The 9,775-nt window shown below is 38.1% G+C and overlaps 2 protein-coding genes across 2 annotated transcripts in view; both read left to right on the top strand.

The window, feature by feature from the left end:
- The window catches only part of lamb1a (laminin, beta 1a), a 32,352-nt gene extending 30,901 nt beyond the window's left edge, over window positions 1-1,451 (top strand). The window contains exons 30-33 of the mRNA XM_052597546.1: window positions 117-258; window positions 384-560; window positions 653-812; window positions 900-1,451. Coding sequence (XP_052453506.1) covers window positions 117-258; window positions 384-560; window positions 653-812; window positions 900-1,039 — 619 coding nt within the window. The 3' untranslated portion in view covers window positions 1,040-1,451. The remainder of the gene's footprint in view (window positions 1-116; window positions 259-383; window positions 561-652; window positions 813-899) is intronic.
- A 4,017-nt stretch (window positions 1,452-5,468) lies between these two features.
- LOC128014291 (immunoglobulin superfamily containing leucine-rich repeat protein 2) lies at window positions 5,469-9,406 on the top strand. Its single transcript, XM_052597738.1, has 2 exons — window positions 5,469-5,716; window positions 6,276-9,406. Exon 2 carries the CDS (start codon window positions 6,285-6,287, stop codon window positions 8,421-8,423), a length of 2,139 nt encoding a protein of 712 aa, XP_052453698.1. The 5' UTR covers window positions 5,469-5,716; window positions 6,276-6,284; the 3' UTR covers window positions 8,424-9,406.
- The last annotated feature ends 369 nt before the right edge of the window (window positions 9,407-9,775 follow it).

Raw genomic sequence — 9,775 nt, forward strand, 5'->3', positions numbered from 1 at the left:
ATTTTCTGCAACAGTCTGTTTGATGGTTCTTGAGGTTGAGAACCACTGATCTCAAAAATGCCATCTACTGGCAAGTTCATTGAACCACATGTTTGTATATTCTCTGGTTGTCACAGGAAGGAGGCGTCAGATGTGAAAGACACCGCTGAGATGGTGAAGGAGGCCTTGCAGCAGGCCGAGCGCGCCCAGAGTTCGGTAACAGAGGCACTGAAACAGGCCAGTGCTGACATCAAGGGGACGCAAGACTTGCTGGTCTCGGTACGTCTACATTACCAGTCATTTGTTCCCAGGGAATGATTTCAGGCTTGTTTTAATCAGTACCAACATGGTGCAATTTGGATTTGATATTTGAAGCCACTTTATGTGACTCTTTTTTACAAAAGGTGGAGTCTGAGACGTCCGACTCGGAGCTAAAACTGAGTAATGCCACCCGAAGGCTCTTGAAGTTGGAAAGCGATGTAGCTCTGCTGAAAGAAAAGGCTCTCAACACCTCCACCAGTGCTAACAGCACAGAGAAAGAGGCTGAGAGCATCAGCGCACTGGCTGAGCAACTCAAAAAGGTGCACAAATTACCTGGACGTGATACGTCATCTTTGGTTTTGGGACGTTTTTTTGGGTTTGTAACCTCCTGTGCTGTGGACTGTTTATGCAGGATCTGGATTCAGACCTGAAGGACAAGTACAGAAGTGTTGAGGAGCAGATCACGCAGAAGGCTGAAGGAGTGGCCGAGGCCAAGAAAAGAGCAGAGAAACTCCAACAGGAGGCCAAAAATCTGCTACTACAGGCCAGCGACAAACTTCAGCTCCTCAAAAGTATGTCAATGCTGCATCTCTGGTTCCTGTGAAGCAAATGCATTTTGAATGCTCTCGCTTACAGTGAGCTACGTTTCTGTTTTTCAGATCTTGAGAAGAGCTATGATGAAAACCAGAAGCTGCTGGAGGACAAGGCCAATGAGCTGGTGGATCTGGAGAAGGCTGTGAAAGAGCTGCTTCAGGAGATCAGTCACAAAGTCACCGTCTACAGCACCTGTCTGTTTTAACGCTACTACTGACTGCTTTAGGAAAATTTATTAAATTACCTTCTGTGTCAAATCCCTGAGAAGGTTTTGTGAGTTTTACATCTGTTACAGCTACCGTTTTAACCCATACGTTTATATTTGATCACTGTATGAAAGGGTGTCACACTTTTATGAACACAAGAGAATGTCATTTGTTTTTTAAACATAGCAGACCAAAGAGTGAATGTAAAGATATGCCCAGCATAACTATGAGACTGCAGTTACATTGACCACATCCTTTCAATTTTAGAATAAAGGTATAAAGTCACAAAAAGTCAAATAATATAAATGTGATTTAATTTTTTTTTTTTTTACTTTTTTGGTTACTGATATCTGGACCAACTTGTGAATATCATGAAAATTAAATCAGAATAAACTCAAGTTAGTAATACAACGTGAAAATGTGTCATTGTTACAGTGTGAACTTGTCTTGTGTTAATAAAATACAGTCGGAGGAAATCAATCAATCTGAGGTTTCGTCTTATCCAGACGTTGCTCAAAAAAAGTTGCCTGGCAAAATTTCTCAAAAAGATGCCTTTGTGTATCATTAGCTTTAAGCTCCGGCTCTGACATTGTTGCTCATTGTGGTCATTAAAATTACTAGATCATAAGAGTCATCTGCTTGTGAATAAGACACTAGAGACCCGAGGGAGCTTTGGCCATGACAGGGAAGACCTCAAGCGGCATTGGTCGTCACAGAGACCTCAGGGAGCGTTGGCTAACACAAGGACCTCAGAAAGGGACGGCCACCACAGGTATCTCAAAAACCATGGCCAAGTCAGGTACCTCAGGGACGAACCTCAAGCCTCTAATATGAATAATGGCCTTACTTGAGAAATGTATAGGTCAGTGATTGTCGAATTTGTCCTGCGAACCCCACAACTGAACATTATGTGTGTCTCTGTTATCTGACAAACTCAGTTCAAATCTTACAATGTCTACAAATCACCTGATGAGGTTGAATCAGGGGTATAAATAGAGAGAGACATACAAAATGTGTAGTGATAGGGGATCCCGGACTGGTTATTGTTGGTAAAAATGGTGGTCTGGGATCCTTTTAGCTTAAACTTAAATGGCTGTTGAGGCTTCCTTTCGCTTCACTGTCTTGTGCTCTTCAACACTTACTGTTCACTTACATATACTCCACCACTCTTAGCTGTACTACACACAACACGTCACTTACATATACTATACAACACTTCATATTAATCGTACCTGTACTCTACAACTCTTACTTAAAAATGTAAAATGAAATGTAAAAATGACACAGTCAGGACTGAAATCCACTGCTGTAGTGAAATACTTTTCTCCCAGTACACTTAAGTACCTGCTCTCTAATGAGAGTAATTGCTCAACGTATACACTAAAAGAATGAAAACGTGCCACTTGGTAAATAAACATATTTAATTCATTTTTATTCGTTTTTTGACGTTTGCTTTTATGCTTCAATAACACATTTAATCTATTTTGTTTTCGCTAATAAAGACTAAAAAATAAAGTTTTTGTCTGTTTACTGTGTAATGTTAATTGCAAGAAGCTAGAGCAAGAGCGCCGCCTTGTGTCTGTATCATCATACTGCAAATGTATTTTAATCACAACCCATACATTTTCAATTGATTCAGCCATGTAAGCAGCAAAAAAAAAAAAATAATAATAATAATAATAAAAAATGGAGGTGAAGTGATCTTAAAATTTTAATAAATAAGCACAAATTTCAGAAGTTAATGCTCTAGCTTTGCCTTCAGTTCACACGAAAGGCACTAGAAACGATTAAAATGACCGATATGCAAATAAAAAACCAATAACGCAGTATGAAAGCATTAGATAAGGAGTTTAACATGGACTCGCCAGCAGAGCAGATGTGAGACAGATGTGAGACTGAAGCAGCACGAGTTTAACCGTCGATGATTCAGTTCAAACATCATCTGTGACGTCAGAAGCGGCTCATAGAACGTTCACGCTACACGTTCTACTCAGGTTACTCATTCATTCAACCGTGAGAACTACCAACACATACATAAAACACTTCCTGTTCCCCGACACATTACAAAACTAGAAGTTCAGTAAATATCCTTGTCACTCCTGTAACTCCAGAGAGAATAAAGAACATATGTATGTGTGTTAAGATAGTATGTACATTTTAAGTACATTTTCTGTCATTCTTGCAGGAATGTAATATAAAACAACAGTGCAGGAACAACCATAGGTTTTCTCAGGGCAAAAGAATTGTCTCAGTTTGGACAGAAGGCCAAAATGTATCTAGATTAATATGGATGTAGCCTAATATTTAATAAATCTGACACAACTCAATCCTGTTACTTTTACTTAGTTATTATATATAAGTAAAGGATAGATGAGTATATGGGTAACAGGATTGAGATTTTAGGATAAAATTAGCAAATACATGTAATCTAGCCGCACGGTGTACATGCTAATATTATGAGAATACTCAGGAAATTACAGTGATTCACCAAAGATTTGTATTTTTAAAATAAACAGGTAACATTTAAGAAATAATTTAGATAACAGGACAGTATATTTATAATGACACTCCTAACCACCGTCACAATATCGATCATCAAACAAAGATATAATACCACATGCTTTTGGTCATTTCATTGTCTTCAGATGATCCAGATGTTGCGATATTATGTTGAAAATGTGTCTTATTGAATCTCTTTCCGTTTTTTTAAAGGGGTCAATGTGTAAGGATAACAGGACTGAGTGAAAACCTGGAGACATTATACATTTATTTTGAAATAAATTAACTAAAGGTATAGATGGGATGTGGAGGGACACAAAAATGCAAATAAAATGCAAATAAAATGCAAAGAACAAACAAAAAAATAACATTATATATATATATATATATATATATATATATATATATATATATATATATACTAAAATAAGATTTCTGAAGGATTTTTAACATTATATTTAGCGTTTAGGGGCACAAGGGACAAATACTATATTTTCAGTGTTTAGGTAGTTTTTATTTTTTTACTTTTTTATTATATATTTTAAATTGGCAGTTATTTATGTGCAAAACACTTTGCTTAATAATAAAAGGTATTTTAGATAATTAAAATATTAGTTATTACTAATAATAAGATAATATTTTTATATTTGTACCTATAATGTCCTGGGGCTAGAAATGGCACCAATTCGGTGGAATGGCCCATTAGTAGTATCATCATACTATCCTACTAATTCCAAATGGGAAAATGCATTGAACATTCAATTTCTATTGTAGTAGCCTATAGAGTTGCAGAATAGAACTAACTAATTTAAGTCAAACAAAACCATGATGTAAAAACACATAGCCTACCATTTAGCCTACCATAGATCAATTTGTGGAGCAGAGAACAGAAAGATGTCCTTTAATTCCTAACAGTGCATTATGTTGTAGTTTATTTATTTATTTTTCTGAAATAAGGGAAAGTGTTCAAACCCGTGTTAAATATCTACTAGATCTAATAACAACCAATAATAACAGCAAAAATGACACATTTATAAAATGAGCACTAGGTGGCAGCATATAAAAAGGTTTCGGGGTTCACCACCGCAAACCACAACAAAATAAAAGGCGAGGAATAGACATAAACAAGGATTGTGTCATTCAAAGTCAAGTGTATTCACATTTTCATTTTTATTTAGTTTTGTAAGACCGAAGCTCCTTCCGGGCATGTCAATCAATTAAGCAATTTCCACTGTAAAGTCACCACAAGTAGCTTACAAGCAGAAAATCCAGCTGTTGCTGAGCTCCATCGTGTTGCCATTGTCTATCCAGCTCAGTTCACTTGTTTGTTTATTTTGTATTTACTATTATTATTATTGTTGTTGTTAGTGCCCACTGGTTTGCTCATAGCAGTAAATTTGACTTCAGGGACATTTGTAATGACATAAACAAAATAGCCTACGCTCCACATAAAAAAATAAGAATACCAAATAATAATACAATTTACAATTATTACAATTTTCTGCTCTTTTTGAACAGATAGTCACTATACAACAATAACTGGACTTCCTTTTTAGACATTCTCTTATGTTTTCATTTTATAAAAGGATAATTAAATTCAGAATTTTATGACCAGTTTTTCTTTGTTGCAAGTATACACACTAGCCTATTTTATGATGGGCGAGTTTTCATCTGAAAAACACTAACCTGTAAAATATATACAATGAATGCTTAGATGTTACGTGGAAAAAGTAGCCCATCATGTGGATATCGGTAATAATCACATCGAAAATACAAACAAGGGCATAGGTCATGTGTTTTAAATTATCAACTGTATCTGAATTATGAATAACCTTCATCTGGACGGCAAAGTCCCTGTGGTTTTAATGCGGAACTGAAGGGAGAGGCTGCGCGTTCACGATCCCTCCCCTTCCACTGTGGAGGCGGGAGCGCGCAGTGGATTCTGTCCGAACTCAAGCGCGAGGAGAAACAGCCTCTGCACTGCTCAGCTTCACGCGGACACTAAAATGTATCATCTGCCGTCTGCTAACCAAAACAGAAAAGATTTACAAAGGGATATAAAATGCTGCATCATGTTTTGGGATAAACTGACTTCTGAGCATTAAATATAGTTGTTACATTACATCAAGTGTCGTGTTGGCTGAAATCCGCGCGAGTGTTAGGACTATCATTTACAGGTAAGGCACTATTAAAAAGTTCAACCTTATCATCGTACAAACGTTCAGAAAGTAAGTAGAATCATGAGCAAATAAACTGTAAAAGTGCATTTCTTCTGGAAACTTTCAGCAAACGATTAGGTAAAAAAAAAAACAGTCGTTACAAATCTCGAGAAGTTTAAGACATTCACAAAACAGACACGTTTTTATTAAAAAGTGAAGAGCGTTTTCAGAACCCTGGACAGCGACATCGAGGCGTTCGGTAACACAGCAGGACGCTCGGGGATTTTTTTGCTTTCCATCCATTTATCTAATTTAGTCGAGAACAACTTTAAAAAAAAACAGAAATAATATGCATTTGGATTCGGTAACTTTTCAAAATAAATGTGCATGAACGTTTAATGCAACGTCAAATGCTTTTTACAATTACCCTCATAATGTGGAAAGCTGTCAGTTTGCGTTAGCACTTTATATGACTACATTTTTTTTTTTTTTTATATAGCTCTTTGATTTTTTTCTTTGTGCATGAAAAATATAGAAATCATTTGTACTCATCTGCATCTTCATGTGTGCTTGGCAGGTGCTGAAAATGGCAACCAAATACCTGATGCTTATTGCCTTGGGGACTGCTGTGATTGGCAGTGTGCACGGTTGCCCTGAGCAGTGCAAATGCTCTGATAAATCAAACCACCAGTTAACAGATTGTGCCTACAAAGAACTTCTGGAAGTACCTGTGGGCTTGCCATCCAATGTGACCACCCTGAGTCTTTCAGCGAACAAGATTAAAGTGCTGAAATCCCAAAACTTTATAAATGTGACCCAGGTGACCTCTCTTTGGTTGGCTCACAATGAAATCGTAACCATTGAGAGGGGCACGTTTGCTCCATTGATTCAGCTGAAGAATTTGGATATTAGCCACAACAAGATTGTGCATTTTCCGTGGGAGGATTTGACTAATCTCACTGCCCTGCAGTTGCTGAAGATGAACAATAATGAGATGGTCAGTATCCCCAAGAATACTTTTGCCAACCTGAAGGAACTGCGTTCGGTCCGTATTAACAATAACAAGTTTACCACTATCGTGCAAGGAACGTTTGATGCTTTGGTTGCCATGTCTCACCTTCAAATCTTCCACAACCCCTTCACCTGCTCCTGCAACCTTGAGTGGCTCAGGGACTGGATCAGCAAATCCACAATCTCCATCCCTGAGCAAAGCAACATTGTGTGTGATGCTCCTTCCCACCTCAGAGGTACTCAGGTCACTAGCATGCCCAAACTGGACTGCAAGACCCCGTCCGTGTCCATCACATATCAGCCAAACATCGAAAAAACCGAACTCTATGAAGGATATATGGTCATGCTTTACTGCGAAACAAAAGGAACTCCTAAACCTGAGGTCACATGGGAGATATACGCTGGAAACCAACTAATTACATTCCGTTTGCCGGCTGTTGTTGAAAAAATTGAGAATCCGATTAACGGACCACCTACGAACGCCAGGTTCCTTGTGTTTCAAAACGGCACCTTAATCATCCCTCGCATGAGCAAGAAAGAAGATGGGAACTACACATGCTCTGCTGTCAATGACATGGGGAAAGCCGAGCGCTCTGTGAGACTTGTTATGGCCGGCACCAAAAAGCATGCCACCAATTCCATGCTGGACCCAAAAGCATCCAGCCATTTACCAGAAGACAAGCTTGGTTCAAAAGGCTCCAAAAACAGTATTATTAGCATGTGGCCCAAATCTGAAGAGAAGACAAAGAGCCTTCCAACCGGAACATCTCTCATTACGGTGGATAAAGAGAGAGAGGAAGAAGGCGCTGATACTTTGCCATTTGTTGGCAAATGCGGAATAAATGATGGCACGCAGTACATCTCCAACCATGCTTTCAACCTCAGCTTGGACGAACTCAAACAGTACACATTTGATTTCGGAGTTATTGCTCTGGAAGTTTCAGAAACTGAGGCCAAAGTTCAGCTGAACCCTTTCCAGATGGCCAACGCGAAGTCAAACCTTCACCTCAGCCAACAACAAGACCTCCAAACTGTGAATAAAGAGCCTTTTAGCCTTTTCCAGACGTCCACCAAAAAGTCACCCCTGGACATGTTGTACCTTTGCGTCAGTACTGGCAATGGACATTCAGTGGTGCAGTGGTCCAAGATAGAGGAGGGCGTCAACGCCTATCGCTTCCAGGGCCTCAGGCCAGGCACTAATTACACCCTGTGCCTCACCTATGGGGGCCAGGACTGCCAAGTCCAAGTGGTCTTCACAACTAGAAAGAAAATCCCATCTTTGTTAATTATAGTGGTCGTTAGCATTTTTTTGCTAGCTCTGGCAACCGTTCCCCTGCTGGGTGCCACCTGCTGCCATCTGCTCTACAAGTATCAAGGCAAGACCTACAAGTTGATCATGAAGACGCAAAACCCAGATCAGATGGAAAAGCAAATAGCTATGGATTTCGACCCCAGGGCGTCTTTTGTGGGATCCGAGAAGAACTTCAACCCGAGTGAGCTAGGAGAGGGAGAAGGGGAGGCCGATGGCGAGGAGGGAGACGGAGAAGGCGAGGACATCGAGGGAAGCGTGGTTACCGAGTCCATTCCCGAGTCACAATCCAAAACACAGGAGGAGTTTGAGGTTGGATCCGAGTACAGCGATCGGTTGCCGCTCGGGGCTGAAGCGGTAAACATATCTGCCGAGATCAACGGTAATTACAAACAACCCCGCTGAAATGTTTGTTCTTCGTTTGCTCTGAAACTCAATACAAACCAGGTGAACACGGACTGTAAACTCACGTTATACAGACACGCGCTGGGAAAAACAATAACAAAAAAAAAACAAAAAAAAAAAAAAAAAACCGCGCGAACATTTTTACCTCAGTAAGTTAGAAGTGCATACGACAAGTGTTCATTATTACAAATAGAGGTTTTTGAGATTTATCGAATGGACTGGACTTAAATGGGCAATTATATCTAAAAAAAAAAAAAAAAAAAAAAAAACTATTAAAACAATTCAATATTGTCACTTTAGCATAACCTTACATTGTCTCAAGTAGCGTCCATTTTACGTTATCGAAGGAAACATTATTGTATAGTGGACATCGCGCGCTTCTGAGGGGAAAAGAATCACCATTACTCTTTTCACAGCATGTGTGTCTGGAAAACCAGATCACCTTGAGAAAAAAAAAAGTTTGTTAAGTGTAATGTGGGATCCCAAAATGTGTGATTTTTAGTCTCTTGGCGAACGGGTGCTTTGAAAAAAATACAAAAAACAAAAACACATCTCTCGCCTTTATGAACTGACTGAACGTGTCCTTTCTTCTCTTTGAGATAGCCTTCTTGTCCGTGGCATGTGGCACAAACGTATTTTTAAGTGTTTTATTAGGATACTATAGACTGTAGATATTAAATGTCGATTTGTGATGTAAGCCAATGAAGTAACCTGAGAAGATGTTCTCTTATATATATATATATATATATATATATATATATATATATATATATATATATATATATATATATATATATATATATATATATATTAATGTTCCGTTTTTACCATCAGTCAAAGCGACATCGAGTGTCCAGTAAATTGACGGATAGTGGCTTGTTTGGTGTCCAAGTGTCCAATGATGTTGTAAAAATACTCAAACCTTTTAAAGATTTTGATATGATTTTATGTACATGACCTTAATAAAATATTGAACGAACAAATGTATTGGACATTGTTTGCAAACGCACAAAGTGTTTGTAGAATGCAGAAAAGCTCTCGCACAGCTCAGTAAAATCATCAATAAAGTCCGTTCGCGAACATGTTTTTGCTTTTATTTTAATTTTGCTTTTATTTTAATAATGTTTTCCTTTAAACGAATATTTCAAAACAAATAGATAAATATATATAAATAACATATAGCTACAAATATATAAATAAGTCTGAATATAGAAGATATTTATTGAACATCTAAATTCACGAAATTATTTATACATTTAGAATAAAATGTGTAATGGTGCTTATTTTTTCGTTACGGATATTGTGATGAATTCTTGAGAAAACTATTGTGTAGAACAAAAAATGTGGTTGGG

The sequence above is a fragment of the Carassius gibelio genome, chromosome B25 (assembly GCF_023724105.1).
Source record: "Carassius gibelio isolate Cgi1373 ecotype wild population from Czech Republic chromosome B25, carGib1.2-hapl.c, whole genome shotgun sequence".
Lineage (NCBI taxonomy): Eukaryota > Metazoa > Chordata > Actinopteri > Cypriniformes > Cyprinidae > Carassius > Carassius gibelio.

Bases quoted from the DNA above. Each gene is read 5' to 3' on its own strand.
- LOC128014291 (XM_052597738.1), top strand. From the start codon at position 6,285: ATGGCAACCAAATACCTGATGCTTATTGCCTTGGGGACTGCTGTGATT.